Source organism: Anarrhichthys ocellatus, unplaced genomic scaffold, assembly GCF_004355925.1.
Source record: "Anarrhichthys ocellatus isolate YVR2014 unplaced genomic scaffold, GSC_Weel_1.0 scaffold22, whole genome shotgun sequence".
Classification (NCBI taxonomy): Eukaryota; Metazoa; Chordata; class Actinopteri; order Perciformes; family Anarhichadidae; genus Anarrhichthys; species Anarrhichthys ocellatus.
Window position 1 is genome coordinate 1,166,178 of NW_022280052.1, and position 20,385 is coordinate 1,186,562.

General features: G+C 41.5%; 1 protein-coding gene across 8 annotated transcripts in view; it reads left to right on the forward strand.

Annotated features, from left to right (window-relative positions):
- Positions 1-20,385, forward strand: part of lrp8 (low density lipoprotein receptor-related protein 8, apolipoprotein e receptor) — a 146,222-nt gene that overhangs the window by 125,578 nt on the left and 259 nt on the right. The window contains exons 13-18 of one of the 8 annotated variants that reach the window (XM_031859479.1): positions 66-205; positions 5,415-5,556; positions 9,177-9,329; positions 10,994-11,392; positions 15,373-15,441; positions 18,225-18,415. In XM_031859479.1, the coding sequence (XP_031715339.1) occupies positions 66-205; positions 5,415-5,556; positions 9,177-9,329; positions 10,994-11,392; positions 15,373-15,441; positions 18,225-18,415 (1,094 nt within the window). Of the gene's footprint in view, positions 1-65; positions 206-5,414; positions 5,557-9,176; positions 9,330-10,993; positions 11,449-14,477; positions 14,507-15,372; positions 15,442-18,224; positions 19,641-20,385 lie in introns of those variants that run through there. The other 7 variants (XM_031859481.1, XM_031859475.1, XM_031859477.1 and 4 more) reach the window with 7 other exon arrangements.

The window sequence follows — 20,385 nt, forward strand, 5'->3', positions numbered from 1 at the left end:
CTCTCTCTCTCTCTCTCTCTCTCTCTCTCTCTCTCTCTCTCTCTCTCCCCCCTCCATCTTCTCAGACTTGTCTAACAGGCGTCTCTACTGGGTGGACTCCAAGCTGCACCTGCTGTCGAGTGTGGATCTGAATGGGGACAACCGCAAAGCTCTGCTGTCCTCCCATCACCACCTGGGACACCCCTTCGCCCTCAGTGTGTTTGAGGTAGGGAATACAGCCACAGCATCAGTCCAACCAATGGTAGCTTTTAATCTTCAAATCTTTTAATCTTCAAATAATCTTGTTTGTTGATTCCCAACTCAGCAGTGTATTTTTAGATTTTCGCTGAGCCAAATTTAAGCATTGGACATTAGCTTTTGCTGTTATTTTTAACTGCGTTTTTTCGCATTAGGCTGACTACCTTGTCTGAGAGATTGACTGAGAAAAAATGAGAGCTGGAGATGTTTTAGTAGCAAGATAAACACCGAGAAGGAATCATCTTTTCAAGGGCTGACCAGTGTAGAGTCACAATAGACTGCAATCGATGAAGCTAATTTGGGTTTATTTATTGAGGCAGGACTGAGTCAGTCTGTTAGAGCCCATGTATAGATGATGTGGAAGGTGAAAAAGAGAAGCAGGAGAGCAGAGGAGGAGAGAGAGGGAGTTCAAATGGGATCGGTAGGAAGTGCATTCTCCATTCCTCTCTTTGCTGCACACACTGAGATGATGAGAAGCAACGGGAAGAGAGGACATCCATCATGTCCAGCTGAGTGTGCCTGCATGTGTGCTCGGATATGTGTGTATGTGTTAAAAAAAGAGGAAGAAAACCAACGTTTCGAGCAGGCTGTGAAAGTTCAACCCTGGAGATTAATAGCCATCAGCTCTTCTGGTCTTTGTTCTGTTCTGGTTATGATACAGACCAAATTAAAAATCCTTCAGCAGTGCAGCAGATTGTCCTTTGGAGTTTTGAGTTGTGAATTGAAACACTGCACCTTATTTATCCATTTAATTTAGTTTGTGTCTTTTCTGGGAAATGATCCTCAGTGGAGCTCTTTTGACTCAGGGTCTGTTAAACTGTTTACTGCATTTATTGACATGGAGGACGATGATCAAATTAAAAACGGTTCTATCATTTCAGCCATTTTTGACCACATTCTGACAGAGAAAAGTAATTGAGTGTAATTGATACAGACTTTTGATGTTTTGTTCATTGCAGAACTGAGGTTTTCAGGCACCCTTGAGCTGCTGACTCAAGGTGCAATGATGAATCGATTAGTTGACTGACATCATAGATAAGCTTTCAATCACCACTCATAGGCATTCCTTTTTAATACATGCATACATACACAACGGCTGAGCATGTGAAAGATATGAGGTTTCACGAATGTGAGTTTTAAAGTGTGTTTTATGGCCTGCTGAATGATGCACAGTAAATGTCAAATGTCATTCCACTTGAGCATATCATCTGGAAACCTCAAAACAATTTGGGTGTATTAAAGTTTCTTAACACCGCAGAGGAAAGACGCAGTGTTCGTGTATCAAAGTTTGAACACGGCACCACCAAAATCACACATGTACAAACCCTTCCAGTCTGTGTCCACCCCCTGCCTCGACACCAAGCCCTGAGGAAATGTAGATTGCAGAGGCATGCAGAGAGTAATGCTTCTCTTTCTCTGGCTTTAGTTTCATTGCATTACTTTCATTACTTTTTATCCCCTCTTAGAGGAGAAGATGAGATGGGTTTGGTAATGGAAATAACCACACTGGAGCAAGAAAGAGAAACAGTGGTGCAAATTTGTCCTTTTATCATAAACTCAACAGAGGTTTTAATCAGGTTTCAAAGGCCCTGTACACCCACACAGGTGTTTTTCATTTATTCTATTTGATTAGACCTCTGCTGGGTTTGAAGGTGGGTGCAGCTATGCTGGGAATTATACAACCTCACTCAACTTCAGTTGTCCCTCCCTTACAAGAAAATTAAAGTGGCGGTCACACCACAAAGTAGCATTCGCTCTTGACATGGTGACTATTCGCAGGACTGGTTAGAGCTAACGGTTAGCTCGCTAGCCAGCCCAGCTAGGCTAGCACTAGTTGTCACAATAGCATTTTTATTTACCAGTTTACCAGTTTTTTCAATAAAAAGTTACCGAAGAGGTAAAATATAAGTCTCCAAGCTAGCAAGCTTGCTTACAGTCAGCTAGCAAACTCATTAGCTTGTTACTGACGTGACAATACAATCACACAGTTTATTCAAAAGCTGTATTTGTACCATCAATCATTGTCTCATAACCAGCAAACCATTGCTCTTTTGTGGTTTTTCCTCTGACACTGTAGATTAAATACAAGTGAATGGTGCTACACAGCTAATTAGCTACAACGCATGAATTTGTTCAACAAAGTTAATTCCGCCTCCCTGAGCGGATTCTTTGATTTTGCCGATTCTATTGAAATTAATGGTTTTCACCACAAAGTTTCATCATTTTAATCTTCTCAAATTCATTAGTCACAGAGGAATCAATTAAATGAATGCGAGTGGAAGTGAATATTGACCAAAGTCAGGTCTAGATAAGAGGTCTAATCAGCTCAAATAACTGGACCCACCTGTGTGGGTGTACCATGAGTGTGAAAAGGCTTTAATACTCTTCTGCAGCTTAGTGGAGATGAACACAAAATGTTTCCTAACATCATTTGATTCCTACACAGATTCAACACCATGCCTACATTATTTTTTCATAACTTGGGCTGATGCAACAAAGAAATACAAGTCAAACCCAAACGATCAAAGGCTTGAAAAGGTTGAGTGGGTTGGCTTTGAATGAGCTTTCACTTCTAGTATTCTGGCATGACATCCAAGTATGAGGGAGGCACCAGAAGCGCATCAGGCAGATGTGTCAGTCACAGTGAAACAGGGCCCAGCATTTGTCAGGAGGTTCTTCTGGGACAAAATCATCAATGGCTGCCCTTCCCCTCGACCCTGAGAAGACTTTAGATGTAGTCCCATCACTTTAACAACTGCAGACAGACACAGACGGCTCTGACTGAAGTGATGCAATATCGTGTTCAGGAGAGCTTTTGCGTGTGCTGTGTCTAAGTTCTAAGTGTGTGTGGAAGATCCACCTTGATCTCACGATGAAGAGCAATGACCTTTCTCAGGTCCTGCATTGCAGTTTGAAGCTTTCAATGTGAGAAAAAGTGGCGGATGCAGAGACTGACGGTAGAGAAAGTGAAAGAGAAAACCAGAGGCGGAGACTGACAGAGACCAAGAAAGACGTCCACAGAGACAGAAAGGCAAAGGGAGAGATGGAATGATAGATTTGAGTATTGTTTTATCAACATGGCTGACATTTGTCTTTCATTGTTTCAGCACTACTGTCATATAGGTAAAGGTTATCTGAATCTGAGCGAGGGGGAGGTGGGGGGATAGAGTGCTGAGTGAAGGATGGAAAAGGAGAAGGTGAGAGAAAGGTTACATCCGCTGATAAGCCGGCACAAATGGAGAGTGTGGATTACAGCACAGAGATACACAAATACACACAGCAGACAAATCTGTGACTGGACCCCAAGGTCGATGCCCTTTTAAAAATACCATATAACCACAACCTGAGCCTAATGAAAAGAATGCCTTTAGGAACCACCATTGTTTCATCTTCCTGTCTCACACTCACCTCCTGAATTGTTTCCTCCTGTGATCTCAACGCCTGTGTGTTCTCTCTTGCTCCCATTTATTGTGTTTTTCTTAATTGATGTGTGTCTGCTTAGATTCAGCAGTCTGCAGTTGCCATGGAAACCAAGTGCCATTGCCACTTGTGCAGTGTATTTTTTGTTATACTGTAGTGTCACTGAAGAGAACCGGGAGGAGGTGTTGGAGAGAGAGCAAGAGAAATTCAGCAGGAAAGTGAAAGATTAGAGAATGATCTCACGGGTCACAGCTGGTAGTATTTAGTCTTTTATTTCCAAAGACACGGGGGAAACTGTTTTTAGACACGGGACTTTACAATAGGGAGAAATAGTGAGGTCGATATCGACCAGGCCATTCTTCATCATGGATGTTGTGTAGCTGTTTAATGCCAGATTATTGCATTTTCAACAACAGGTCCCTGTACATACTACTGTATACATGTCCTTTAAATTTGTGTTTTCTGAAACCATCACTGTGGTATCTGTATGGTTGATTTTATGCAGCAATACAGAGGTTGAGAAGAGCTCAGCTTTATGCGAATGCCCTTCCAAGAGGAGTCGGGATTTCATCCAGCACAGATATAGGACAGCAATGCTAAGCGTGGACACGATTGTCATATTAAGGCACTTTCAATAGCCTGTAACATGTTACAAAAAATAGACATTTAAAAATATATTCTGTTCTCTGGGTAAACAAACTGTAATTCAAGAAATGAACAAAGTCCTTGTGTGTGGTACAGCTGCTACGTTAGAGAAAACTGTCCAGTCAGAGCATATAGTATGTAAATTACATACTAGTGCAACACAAACACAGCTATTGATTCGCGAGAAGACTCTACTTTGTAGAGCTAGGCTGTGAAGCAATTTTTGTGTAGTTGCCACAAAGGGTATTGCAACTTCCATGTTTTTCATGTGACGCACACTGACCTAGAAACCATTCTTCCAAAACACAACTATGGTTATCCACCGTGCACTGAGAGGCTATTTTGACTCGAGTGTAAATCATCCCCAAAAGAACTAAACCTCCTCTGTTTTATTAAATTGGTTGAATACTAATTATGATTAAAATGACTAAAAACAACAAATGGCGAATACCGCTTCCACTTTCTTCATTGGTTGAAATGCCATATCAGTGCTGTATGCCTGGTACTTTATCAGAGAAAATGTGTTGTTTTCATCACTTATCACCATCTTTAATTAATAGCTCTCACAAGGCACGGAGGGGTGCTACATTTTGACAAAATATATTTCCAACAGTATTATTTGCTCAGCATTGAGTGCTGGATGCTGTGTCAGAGAATACAGTTAAAACCACTCGCTCTTATATTGCAACATTACTTATTCAGTCCGTTGAAACGTCCTTGATTGAAATGCAATGTTTCCACCTTACTTCAATAAATAATGTTTTCATCTTCAAACCTTTCATTTTTTTATTTAATTTCAATTAAAGTTTAATTAAAGTTACCACAGGTTTAAAATGCGTCTCCCCTGTCAAGTGAATTGTAAATCCTCAGACTTCAAATTAATCAAATGTTGTCTCTGATGCCTCAAATATTACAGTTTTTATTTCTTTTGAAACTTGATCCTTTATTCTTCCATGTTTATGAATTAAGGGGAGTGAAGGATTCAGTGGAGTGTATGTTCTTATTTTTGGTCGATCTCTCTCTCTCTTTCTCTCTCTTTCTCTCTCTCTCTCTCTCTCTCTCTCTCGATCTCTCTCTCTCTCTCTTTTTCTTTCTTTCTTTTTTTAATCCAGGATCGCATATATTGGACGGACTTGGAGGATGAAGCGATATACAGTGCCAACCGACTGACGGGACACGATGTGGCAAAGGTGGCAGAGCACCTCAACAACCCCCTGGACCTGGTGGTGTTTCATGAACAGAGGCAGCCCAAGGGTAAGAAATGCTGCCACGATGATTTGACATGGATATTTTTGGTGTTAAGTTGTTTCTACGGTGGTAACTGATCAGATGAGGAGCTACAGGTGACGACCTAGCATTGCAAATTGGGCATCATGGGCTCTGATCATGCTTGCTCATACTGGAGTTTGGTCTAATCAAAAATATTGAGTTAATTAAAACACCTGTGTGTAAATGCTCGGTGTTGGTCAGTTGGGTATGACAATTTCTTAATCTAAGTGCGGACCCAAACAACAAATTATAACAAAAAAAAATGTATTTCTGCATTGAACTTCCTGGTAATAAAGACCTGGATTGTCCATGTACGGACCAAAGGATCCACGTATTAAACTGTAACCTGATTTGTGATTACATTGATGTGTGTGCTGTGCGTCTCAAATGATGTGTTTTGATGTAGTATTTTCCAGGTGTGCAAATGAACATTTGCGTGTGTGATTGCTAGTTAAGCATATCTGTGAGCGTGCGTGTGTGTTTGACAGTGTGTACAAGCAATATGCTTATGTGAGTCTTGTGTTTTCATGCTTTGTTTTCTCCCCTCACTCAGAACTCAAAGCAGTCTTGTCTGGGTGCCGGAGGGAGCTAATTGCATTCGCTCATCAATAAATCAATAGTTCTGCTCAAACAGATATCACAGAATTAAAGGAACAGTGTGTAACATTTAGAGGGGTTTATTGGCAGCTATTGAATATAATATACATAATTATGTTTTAATCAGTGTACAACCACCCGAAACTTAAAATCGTTTCTTAGCTTAGAAAAAGCCATTTATACCTTAAGGTTGCGGGTCGTCTTCCACGGAGTCAGCCATCTTGCACCGCCATGTTTCTACAGCAGCCCAGAAGGGACACATGGCTCTAGCGAGAGCCTTTCGCATATTACCTCATCTGAAGATAGTGATGCGTTCCGAAACCCGGTATTAACTGGGCCCCGGTGCTAAATAATTAAAGATCGTAGTATTGATAAGCCCCACCGTTACTGGTGCTTTTACTTTTTAATGTTTTGGTATCATTTATTATCACGCTGCAGCGTGCATTTGCTCTGCTCTCTCTATCGGGCTGAGCTCCTCCAACTACACACACACACATATAATAGACACAAACACACTCGTGCAGAAAGCACGAGCAGATATCTCGCTATGGTGACGATTACTCAAGCTGACGGCAACTACACTTGTTACTGTACATGCAATAAAATATTTGCAAGTAAAAAGCCAATACTTTTGTATCGATACCATCTGTGCAACAACCATGGACATGTCAACGAAAGTGAAACCTAATTCAATCGTCGCTCTCCGCAGTCTCATCCACCGCCGCTATGTTTACACAAGCACAGCATGCACCATCGGCATCAAAAGCTTCTTTATTTTTGTAAACTTTTCTGCTGGCTGAGACAAAGCACAGAGGACAGGACGAATGACTGATCCTGATTGATCTCTGTGTTCTTTATAAACTTCACTCAGAAATGTTGTTTCATTTATGGACATTTTACATTTGTTTCCAGTGAGATATTAACGACTTTATATAGTGACTTGACTGTTGTAATCATAACTGGTGCTGCTCTAGAAACAACATTCAGTTATATCTAAATTATAACTTCTCTTCTTAATTTCTTCGTTTTTAAAATCCTATATCTTTTTTTAAAAATGATCATTTAGTCATGTAGAAAAAGCGAGTATTGATAAGAGTAGCTCCTAGTTGTACTAAAATCCCTTATCTCTTGCTTTTCAAATCAGTCAGAAAATATGCTCATCTGAACAAAACCCCAAATGGGAAAATCACTACTTAATGATTGGCTGCCACGATACACCTCCACACACGCTGGAGCCCTATTTGAACGTCATCATTTTTTGACACACTTCCTCAAAACAGCCTCTCTTCCTATCCTCTCATTGGTGCGCTATTTTTTTACTTATCTTTTTTTTCCCATCCAGCTGTGCTTTGAAGCCTATGTTTGATATTTTAGTTCTTATTCTAGACCTAAGGGAGGCAGTACAGAGGAGGAGCAGGGGATACTGAAGCTATTGCAAATTGAAAACGACATAATTTAAAAAAATGTTATCTCTCTCTCCTGTCTTCTACTTCTTTTTCCTTCTATGCTCTGTCCTTATATCCCTCCTTGTCATCTTGTCATCTCCCTTCCTGTTCTTGGATTTCTTTCCCGTTTCACTCTTCTACTCTCCTCATCCACCTTTCTGCCCTTTTCTTCCCTCAGCATTAAAATGTTTTGTCATAATGAGTCATGGCATTTTAAAGACTTGCTTTTAACCAAAGAGCCTCATTTATTTTTAATAAGGAAGGCAGGGATTAAAGATATTTGGAGTTTTTCGTTTAGACAGCTGTTCATATTACATACTTGATATATGTTGAGATATTGTACACCACGCACAAACCTATTCCCAGTTTATTAAAACCTCGCTGTGTGCCGTGAGTGATGTGTCTGCTTTCCCTGATGGCTGATGATTCCTCTGATGTGCTGCTTTTTAAAACCACGCACAAGTCAGGAGGCATGAATCGACCGCAACTTGACCTATTTCTGGTGCTTCCCCACATGACACGAGTAGCAATATTTTTCCATAACGTTGAGTCTCGGGTTGGGAATATACTTGTACATTTTTCATTTGAGTGCAGAGATTAAAAAAAGAAAGTTTAGACACTTTTGCCAAAACGTTCGCATCTCTTCACTGGGCCTGAAAAACGGTTGCAAAATATATATAGGTGCCTAAATAGCGCTGTAAAATGTGGTCCCAGTATCTATTTTATGTTGTTATTCAGTATGCTACACATTAAGATTAATAGGGAGTACGTAGTACAATCATATTTTGACTGATTAGACACTTACTGCTTTAATTCACTTTACAAATGACTTTGATACTTTTGAAGCTTACAGAAAAAGAAGCTAGCGTTAGTTCATGCAGGACACGGAAGTCATACGCCCCCAGCTGTAACCAGCTGACAGCCAGCCGGTTGAATCGTAGCTTCCAATCGGCCACGCACCAATCACAGCCCACTCTCACTTCAAGGAGGTTTATTTAAATATGGCTCCCTCCTCACTGAGTCATTCTACATCTACGCTGTTACAGACCGCACTGCTGGCGAAGCTTCGCCTCCTCCACCCCTTTTTTTTAGTTCATCTTCTGGCAAATGGTTGAAATGTATTTTAAAAAATGTACTTCTGGCTCATCCCTGTAAACCCGTGGGGGGTTATAGCTCGGTGCTCCCCGTCTTAGCTTGGTAGCTGCTGGCTAATCCGTGGAGCATCCAAAGAGCGGAGCCATCATCGCCAAGTTTAACTGTATTTCCATTTGTTGCAATAAATGGTTAAAATATATGACGAGAGTGTTCCTGACTGAACTGGGCCTTTATCTTCAATTTTAAATAGCCTTTTCCTCTTAACTATTCTCGTCTACATTACATCCAAATGCTTATAAAATGCCGTTATTGTCAGTTTTCAATAGAGATGTAAGTGTGCAAAATATGTAAAGCAAAATAATATTTTTTAAATTAATTTCATCTATTTGTCATGAAAAGTGTACAAACTCCAATTTGCCCAAATCCTTTTTAATCCTCTTTTTTTTATTTCTGCTTGTGTTCCTCAAGCTCCAGATACCTGCAACATGGGCAGTCTGCCCAACGGTGGCTGTGAGTACCTCTGTCTGAAGGCCCCGCAGATCACAGACCACTCTCCCAAGTACACCTGCGCCTGTCCCGATGGCATGGAGCTGGGACCGGACATGAGGCGCTGTGCTATAGGTAAGTCGGTCACACTCTGATAACCAATAAATCATATAGGAGTTCAGCAGCACACTTAATTAAAAGGATTGTGCTGACTGAGGAATGTCTACATGAAGTCTACATTGCTGCAATCACAGTGGCATGATGGAGTGCCAGGCCGTGCAGATTTTAAACTAGTTTCACTCTCTTAACACTGCTAAAAGGAGTCCACCACACGGTGAAGTATTAATACATATTTTTAAATACATATTTACCTTTTAAACTATTCAGTATTTTGGTGGTATTCAACCTTATTCATGGATGGCCATGGGAAATATGTCCCATGCCACTACAGGCTGAATGAAATGTTAATAGGTTATTTTTTTGGTTTTGTAGGATGAGTTAAATCTTGGCATTACATTACAGTCATTTAGCAGACGCTTTCATCCAAAGCATGTCACTCCAAATATGATATTGGTCTTAAATCATATCAGAAAAGGCTTCTATCCAAATCCAGTAGTCACCACTATATCCGCTTTCAACAATGTAGAATATTCAAACCTGATTGTATTAATTATGATTGATTCAAAAGCCCAAGCTAATTTGATACCTGTGCTTAATGTAACGCTACATTACTCCATTATTTCCCCGACCTTATTTCCCCCACTCAGCCAGTCCCCAGCCTGCGCACTCACCACATTTGTGAAGTTGTTGTCCTTAATAGACCTGCGCTGTTTTGCATTTCATGTTTGAACAGGTGCAGCGAAAGAGAGATGATGATGATGTATGTAGGCCACCATTCAGGGAATCCCTCTGAGAAAGGACGGGAGAGGGAACATGGATATTGAGTGTGCAGAGAGCAAGAGAGAGAGACGTTGTTTGCAACTTTTGGACTTCCCTAATGCAGTACAAATATTTCTGCTGAGCTCTTAAGTTTTGATGAAATGTATTATCTTCCTCTTGCTCTCTGCTTTATGTTTCTGTCTATTTCAGGGCAAATCCTTATTAGTTTTGCAGCTACCATAAAACCCCAAATGCATTTGGATTTGCCAAAGCAAATCACTATCACTAATAACAATTTTGATAGTGTAATTTGGTTGTCAAATGACGCAAATAGAAAGGCATCAATGGTGACCTGTTTATGTGTCATCATATCATAACATTCTTCCTATGCCACATAGTTTATCATTACTGTCCAATGAAAAAATGCAAATGTTACTTTTTTAAAAAGGTGGTGAAAGTGATTGCTTTGTCTTAGACGGGAAAGGTATTATCAGCAATAATTCACCATAATGTTTTATTGAATTTCAACAGAATCACATGATACAATATTGTAATTGTTCTAAAATGTATATTATCCAAGTGAATGATTCTAAGCACAACGGAAAAGATGATTGAAGTGCACGAGTTTGGTCTATGTAATGCGTAAAAGCAGAATTCCGTTGATTGCTTTGAACATCAGTTTGATTTACGTACAGTAATAACAATATCCTGTTAATTATTTAAGCCTCATCACCCTACTCTTTTTAAAACTCTGGGGAGTTGAGAGCATGATATAATAGTTTAATTTCCCATTGCTTGCTGTGTATTGAAGCACCCAGACAAAATACTACAACTGTTGTTGTCAATATACTTGCCAGCTGTAAGCATCTTCAAGTAATATCCCAACTACTTACGATTGTTGTCCTGTTTCTATAATGCAGTTCGACCCAGAACAACCACAACAGCTGCTCCAACCACGACCACCACCACCACAACTCCCACCACAACAACCACTACAACTGGCACAACGGTTATCACCACCACGACTCGCCCAACCACCACCACCACCACCGCGACCATAAGCTCCACCACCACCTCTGCTGCTACGACGCTCAGGCCCACAACCAGACGCCTGACGACACCTGCCGCTCCGAAGACCCCCAGAAGAACCTCTACAGAGCAGCCTCGGACCCCCGCTGCCATGAGCACACAGACGACCACTTTCAGCAGCACACGTCTGACGACCACATCCACGCACACACCCCTGTTGGGCCCAGTGGCCCCCAACAGCATTCAGAGAGAGAGCAACGCCAACCTCTCCCACAGAGGTAAGGATCATGGTGAGCAGGGTTCGTGCATAAGAATGTGAGTTTGTGTGAAGCGAGTGTGTGCGTACAGTGTGTGTGTGTGTTCTTCCGTGATTGTAATGCTCCGCTGCCACCGCTACTGCTACTACCCGCCATTAAAACAGCAGGGAGCTGACAACCACTACTTACATCAGTTTCCCTCCTCTCTCTGGCTTCGCTTCCCCTTCGTTTCTCTGTCTGACCATCTGTCGATCTACTGTACGTCCTCTTTCCCTCTCTGCTTTTCTCTCTCGCACACACACACATATACACACTATACTCACAAGTGTATCTCTTGGTCTGCTTGTTGTCGGTCCCCCATGAGCAGTGTGTAACAGAGCTGTCAGAGCTAACAAACGACAGTCCCCTCCATTCTCACCTCGCACCTCTCATAACTCATCCTCACTTTCTGACAGCCTCTCTCGCTCTCTTTGTCTTTCTCTCTGCTCCTCTCCTTCGTACTCGCTCTCTGAGACTGGCAGCGTTCCTTGTTCTCGCACCAATTGTAGCTTTTCCGGGCCTCAAAAAAAAATACCACTTTACAGTTTGTAGTTCCAGACAAATAATGACAGCAGATTATAAAAGCAGAAACAATGCTTTACAATGTCACGCTAAGTCTTCAATTGTATTTGGAAGTAAAGAGGAATCCTTGATCGATAGAGCAACTTTGATAAACCACTGTGCTGCACAGCACATGCTACAGTGTGGTTTTGTTGCAGGAATCTATTTGTTTGAATTATTTTGGCCATTGCTACATAGACATTCACATGATATATATTAGTAACTGTCAAACTGCAGACACAATTGTCCTCAAGTCATTTTTTCCATTATAGCAATAAAAAAAATAACAAAACAAAAATCTTCCTCTACTTTTTATTGAAGGAAAGTGTCTTAAAAATGTGGATGTGTGCATTGTTTTTGTATATTCTACTAGCTGTAATGCCATTGCATCACTCTTTTCAGACTGAAATGGGAGACTAACAGTAAAACAATGTCCAAAATTGATTCAAAAATAACCTTTAGTTAATGCCTTATACTTTAGTGACATAGCCTACTGCTCAGTAGATCATTGAAGATGTAATAGAAGAAGTAGAACAAAGTTAGCAAGCTGCTCAAATTTGACAATATTGCATTTACATCGGAGACATTTCTCATAATATTGAGAAATTATCGGAAGCAAGGAGTGAGATTGAAAAAGCCAGACAGAGGGGAAGGAGAAAGGAAGTATGAGGAAAGTGGGTTTGCGAGTTGGAGGAAGAGTTAGAGACATGGGGAGATGAATTAGATAAAGAGCGAGGAGTAAAAACGAATGATCGTCAAATGAGAAGGTACAGTGAGACACAATTAAGAGGCCATAGAGGAAAAAGAATGAACAGAGCACTAAAGGGAACATGACAGTCCAGCACTTGAACAGGGAGGATGGGAGTTATGGAATTAGTCACTGTTGGGAGGGAGAACAGCATTTACAGGGATGGGAATAGATGGGATGGAAAAGAGGCAGGAGAGAGAAGTGATTTTCTGGGACTTAAAGAGACTGGCTGCTACAGCTAGTCTCACCACTTTGGGGGCCTGGGTTTCTCAGAGTTACTAAGAAGCATGTTTCCTCTAGTCTCCGAAGTTGTCAGCCTCCTCACCACACCACAAGTGCTCCAGATAAGAGGTGGAGCAGACACGGCTGAGAAAATGGGGCATGAGCAAAGGCGCGTCTCCAAACCCACGGGCCATGTGTAATATTTTTCAACTCAGTGCACACTGTCTAGTGTGCCGGCATCAGCTGTTACTCATGTGCGGCGCTGAAGCTGGCATAGAGAAGCGAGGAAGAACCAGGAGTTTTAAGGGGGAAAAAAATACAAACCACAGCTGGTACACAAAGCCCTAAATGCATCTATGCTCTTACAAGTTTGAACCTTTACTCTTGATGCCAGTATTCATCAATCTTTCTGCAGCATTGGACAAGACTACAAAATGCTATCTCCCTGTTAAAAGGATAGGTGCTCATGTGAACACTGAAAACAGGTTTTGCTCGCTGTTCCTATTGGAACTAAAGAGATCCCTTCCTAATGTGCTGTCAATGTAAGCGGACAAAATCCACTTATGTATCCCGAGCTTTATCTGACGTTCATAAAAGGCTTCAGCAGTCTGAGACAAATCAAGTGAGTGTTTTTCAAAGTTGTTAATTAGCAAATTCCCTGTTTGTGTTTATATCCCTCCACCGCAGGTCAGCATGAAAACATTGTCTGTAGAAACAAAATAATTCAATTTAATTCATTAATAAGACTGCTGAAGCTTCGTATTAGCTTCAGAAGAACTCGGAGCATGTGGACTGTGGATTTTGTCACCCATCACTGACATGTACATTGTAGGCATGTTAGGTGAGGATGTTTAAATGGCCAATATGAACAGGAGGAATGATAACAGTAAGCAAAAACTGTTTTAATGCATGCGAGTATTGTTTTACTTGGGGGAATGTTGACATTTCCTTTCATTGTGGCCGCTTTAACCGAGACCTCCCTGAGATTTTCCCTGTGATGGCTATCCTTTTTGAGGACAAACATGAAATTTGAAATGAAATAAACTTGCAAGACAATCAACACCATATAAATATTTTATTATGTTTGACTAGCTGTGTATGCAATTCATATTTACATTATTATATGTTGACTGTATCTGTTATCTTTATGTTATTTACTGTAGGTTACCTACACAGCATGATAGGGTAATATTTAAAGGAGCCATACATAGGGATATAAATAGGTACATTTTCAAAGAGGCAAACAGCAAATTCCTTTTGAACTTCAAATCCCTCCAGCGTTAATAGTCTTAATGAAATTGACTTTTTTTTCTTTCTATTTTTTTCAACTTTCTCACTTTCTCTCTCTATGCCTTGAATTTCCAAGACTGCTGCTTCCATAACTGCTGCTTTGATAAGATTCTATTAATCCGCCTTTTAGAGTCTTAGGACCCATTGGATGTCACTCATACTTCAAAAAAGCCCAATTCACTTCTGCTGACTCAGGACTCAGACGCTCCACTGCTCACTCAGAAGTCGAATCACCTGCTGTGCCTCTTGATGTTAGAGTGTGTGTGTGTGTGTGTGTGTGTGTGTGTGTGTGTGTGTGTGTGTGTGTGTGTGTGTGTGTGTGTGTGTGTGTGTGTGTGTGCGCACGCACGCACGCACGCATTTATCTAACTGCATTTTTTCCTCTATATGATTGTATTTATGAGAGAAAGTATCTCCTAATTGTATGTCCCATCCGTCACCTCCCATCTGTGCCTTTTCTGTCTCTTTCTAAATGAGCCAATCAGTATGCAGGGCCAGCGCTGTGATCTTCTCTGTTAATCTTCCTCACTAGACTTCATTATAACTATCTGATCACACTTTGGCTAATGGCTAGCCTGCTGCTGATGAGAGGGTTGGGAGCAGGATTAATGTCACGCTGCTCACCGACCTGTTGGGGTGAGAGTTGAAGGATACAGGGCATGTCTAGGATAAACGTATACTGTGTTGCATTCTGACACAATATGACGACATACTGTAGAAAAAAGAGTGACTTGGAACACAAAGCTGTGTGTTGAAATTCACTCTCAAGGTCAGTCAACTACCCACCATGTTTCAGTCCTCCACTGAAAGATGCTTCCTAAATATAAATGTGTTTTAGCTTTTAGTACAAATTCTGATGCATTACCTCCTGGAATTGCATTTGTCTCGTCTTGTATTGAAACGCATCTCATTTGCATTTGTATGGCATCCTGGTATGATTCATCTGCATTTCATTTGCACATGCTGTTTTTAAAAACAGCCAGTCAGCAGTCCAAAAATCCGATTGATTCTCTGCCCTTATATTATGCAAATACGTTAGTTTTTTTTCCAGCATGATGCTTCAAACTTGTGTTTCTCTCTCTAGCAATGTCTTTGGGAAGGGTATTGTGTAACACAACATTTTGCTTAGTTTTCTTTCTCTTCTCTGTCTCAGCTGCGAATGATCACTACCTCATAGGTAACAACATCACTGTAGCTGTCCTGGGGATAGTCATTCCTATCGGTGAGTACTCTTTGCTTTCTGCGCCGCCTGCTTCTCCCTCCTCGCTTCTCCGTCTCTGCTTGTCGCTCCAGTCCTGCATGTTGAGTGTGAATGTGTATTTGTTATTTGTCTGGCTGCATGTGTGTGTGACTGGGTTTGTTTGAGAGTTTGTACTCTGTGATTAAAATTTCTATATTTCAGATTTAACAGCTACAATTTGTGTCTTTTGAACTTGTCATATGTCAGTTTCAGCTGAGCACAAAATGACTGTTTAGTAATTGAGTAATGTAGTGAGCTGTGGTGTTATCCAACATTAGCCTCCTTGCCTACGGCTAGAAAAAGCCATTATGGGCCAGTAAGCTTGTTAGCCAGCGATGGCCTATCCTTTGTAATGTGCACATTATGTCATTATTAATGAGATCTGAGCAAATGGGAAATTCAGTTCATGTTTTGTCATCACATTTGACCAGCTGTTATAGCATTAAGCTCATGTTCCCACTCTGATCATACAGTATGCTCACACTGCAATCAGTCCACCTATTTGACCGACCCAGTGGACTGACAGCGTGGAAATCTTGACCTGGGAAACAACATTATTGTCGGTGAAGCATAGAAGAAACAATATTAGGCCACCGTACTACAATTCAACTAGTATAAGAGAATGCAAGTTCTTACAGTCAAACCAGCTTAGCAAAGCCAGGCTATTCTATTGGCTTTAATTTAAATGATAATCTAATTTTATGGAAATATGTAATACTTTCGTGCATAACCTAACCGAGAAATCAGCTGAATGTGCAAATGACCTCATAGTAGCAGCATATGTCGCTAATTGAGATCTCTTTCATCCCTAATATTGAATACTTTGATCAATTATGGGAGCTCCAAAACATCGTAAAGCAATTTTTTTTTCTCTTTTCATTCCCGACGATCGAGATATCAGCTTATTAAAACTACCCCGGAGACTGTTAACCCTGTCCGCATCATCTCTCATTCTGTCCCCGTGCCATTCATTGCAGCCATAAATCTTCCCATTCTGCGTTTTTTGTGGCAGCTTTGAAACGTTAATTATTGTTGGAGGTCCACAAGGGCCGGATTTCTGCACCCCAGTTCTCTCCGCTCACATCCGTTAAAGCACCACGCCCTCCCACAGCACCACAAGGGGAAACGGCAACAATGATTATCGGTATTTAGCCAAAGTCAGGCTGTTATGTCGCTCTCTAATTGGAGTGAATTTTTTCTAAATGAGACAGAAGCTGGTGGTTTTCTTTTCTTTCTTTTTTTTAAACCAGTGAGCATTTAGAGAAGAACAAAGGATGATCTGGGGTTTCCAGCCCAGTCACACAGGGATCTCAAGTGCCTATCCAACAAAAGAGCAATTAGATGGGGCTTCCACAGGGGATGCAGACACATCTACGGACGATGCCATACACACACACACAAAAACACACCAACACACACACACACTTGTTTTATCGCTCCTCGTTGACACACCTCTGGCTTGGCTGTTGGTCTCTAAACACACATAGACTAATACATTAAGTAGACACACACACACACACACACAGGTCCTAAAGGGCAGCTAGGCAGTCATGCTGATATGGTAATGAGAAGAGAGAGACAGAGCTTATCTCAAAAATTCTCTCATCCCCCTTTACCTCTCATCCTCTCCCCCTTTCCATTCGTCTTTCATTACCCCACCCAAAAACACCAGAGTCCGGCAGTCTGCAGATTGTTTGATTTTTGTTCTCCAAAATATAAATCATAGCCCAACTGTAGCACAAGATGACAGTTAAGTAACCTTGCAGGGCTTTGATTTATAAAAAACAAATCACTTCCTTCAGGAACCTGAATACTACAAGATTCAATGGTGGTTCATTCATTGTGTACTTGTGTTCGGGTGTGTGGATGTGGGGTCTGTGATGATGCATGCAAGCATTCATTGTTGCTGATTGTCCACGTGTTTGTGTTTTGATCATTCTGTAAGATTGAGACTTCATGGGAATGTAATAGAATGTATGTATACAATATGAAGGCTCATTGTTTTCAGTTTTTACCGGTTTCCCTGAAAATTACTTGGATTTTCTATTGAAACAGCACATGGATGGATATACAGGGTTTCCCACAGCCAAGGTGGTTATCCTGTCTTGTCTTGTGATCAATTAAGTTTTTAGATGAATGCCTGAACAATGGCCTCACCTATTAAACATATAGCATTTGCTGTGTGAAATTACCACCTTTGCTCCTCGTGTTGGCGTTTTATTTCAGACCCAACTTTCTCTAATGTTAGCAGAGGTGGTCTTTTTTTCCTGGCACGGCGGCTCACTTCCAATGTAAAACACTGTGGATGATCCTAAACAGATTTCCACAAGATGACGCTGATCACTGCAGTTTAGCAACAGTAAATAAAGCATATTTTCTGCATATTGGAGAGTAAAGAATGAATTACAAAAGTGTTTGTGCTGTAATTGGTATCCTTTATAATCCTGCTTTTAATTACATGTTCAAATGTTTTAAACAACAAAATGAACACAAATGAATTCCTCGCTAACAGTGTGTGGAAGTCCACCATTCCACCATTTTTTCCTCTTGATTTGATTCCCCTACGAACCCGTCTCACAGGTGTGCATTCGATTATATACAATTTTGAAAAATAAAGGCAGAGAATAATGAGCCCTCAGTGCATAAAGGAGCGTGTGTGAGGTGTGTTTGTATGTGTGAGTGCTTAAAGCGCTGCTCTGTGTCCCCTGGGCTGTGTTAACGCTCCCGCCGTGTGTTGTTGTTGTGTGTGTGTTAAACACATGCAGTCCCTATCCTTGCCACAGTGGTCATCGGATTACTCTGCACCGGCGGATACCTGATTTGGCGCAACTGGCGGCGCAAGAACACCAAGAGCATGAACTTCGACAACCCGGTTTACCGCAAAACCACGGAGGATGACGACGACGAAATCCACATCGGCCGACACAGCGAGTCCGTCGGTCACGTGTATCCAGCAGTGAGTGGCAGCCACAGTCAGCCGTTCATAGCGCTTCCTCTAGGGGGCGGTGTCACAGACAGCAACTCGCACTGGTACTCGGGGGCACCGATGCTCTCCAGCAGCAAATGAGAGGAAGCTGCAGAGGAAAGGAAGGAGTTTGGAATTTTTGGGGTGTGGGAGGATGAGCGGGGTTTTGTAAAAGCCTGTTTGTTGTACATGTAGGCCTGGCGGAAAGAAGGAACAGGCTCGCACACTCCCACAATCTCACACATCATTTTTGCAGTGATCACTGAAAACACCAATCATACACACACACACAGGCCCTTCACGAGTACATTATGCTCACATTTATTTCACCTACATGATCATAATCATACAGCGCATTCGTTTATCACCATCGCATCTTTGTCGCCAACCAGCCGTCCCACTTACTGGCTCGTTGTGTTCGTTTGTCTGATTATCGGAGTGTTTGTTCTGTTACCGGTCGACACGTTTCTTTACGAGGCCACCGTTTCTCGACGAGACTCCTCACACGGACGCGTATCATCCTTGTTTGCAGAAGCAACGGTGCGAAAATCTAATTTCTCAACACGGTCACTAGGCAACAGAAAATATGCGCCACAAGGTAGCATCCTTGTCAGAGAGGAATTTTGTGGATGTTTTCTTTTGTTACATTTGCTGCTAAACATGATAACAAAGGGTCATTCAGAAATTAGAGGGGCTTAAATGATTACTGCTGTGTTGATGCAGTGAAGCTATGAAAAATAGAGATGCATGATGGGGGGGGTTGATTTCTTAGAATAAAATGGTTTTAGCATTGGGTGAGGAGAAAGAGGACTAGCTTTATAGTCACCTCAAACAGCTGACTAGACCATTCTGCAAATAAATTGTATTTTTGAGTGGATAGTAACATCATGACGTTGCCCTTACAGCAAGTTGATCTTATTTAGTTGTTGCAGTGTAAAGAAGACATGGAGCTCAACAAAGGGAGCACAAATCAGAACCAAGGACAGTCCAAACTAATGTTGTGTCTTCAGTGCAGTTGCAGAAACTACGAATGTCCACATCTCATGTGTTGCACACTGCACTGTTTTGAGAATCACTTATTTAGGGCCATGAAGCTGCATTTTTCTACATGTCTCCGGAAAACGATGCCAGAGCTGTGATTGGCACAAAAAAAATGCACTTAAATGTCTTGGATCACTTATGACATGCATTGAATATATTTGTTGTTTTAGGTATCGGAAAGCCAGCGGGGGAAGGACGGCCAAAAAGGATTATAGGGGGTTGGGAGTCTGGCGCTTTGATCGGTTGGCATGGTAACACAGATTGCTTTGTGTTGCTCCAGAGAGAAAGCAGGCAAAGAATTCTGGGAATCATTGGCATGATATCAGGCTGGAGTCACACACACACACACACACACACAGGAAACAGGTGCACGACTGAGTCATATTAAGATTCAAGGTCGAATTAACAACCACCCTCAGTGAGGGAACTCTCTCTCTCTCGTCTCTGTTTTATTATTTACATCTGCACAAACCTATTTTATTGCCTTTTAATTATTTTTACTCGTTTCCTTCGTCTCCTGTCCTCCTTCTTTCCTCTCTTCCCTTTTTCCTTTTGTGGCACTGTGGCAACTCAGACAGCCAGAGAAATCGGGTTGGCATTATGTGGGCCAGACATTTGAAGCCGTAGGCGAGCATCCTACATTCCTTGCATAGGAGCAGCCAGAGAAGAAGGGGTGGGATTAAAAAGTGGAGAGGAGGAAGGTCAGAGAGAGGAGCGTGGACCGCAAGAAAGAGCAGGAGAATGGATTCTATGTGAACCTGCCATTTCTTTTCTGGGTGCCGTTTAGACTTGAATCTCTCTTTTTTCCCCCTGATGTCTTTCTTTATTCCCCGTCCATCATGCTACTCTGTTTTCTTTTTGTGTGTGTGTGTGTCTCTCTCTCTCTCTCTCTCTCTCTCTCTCTCTCTCTCTCTCTCTCT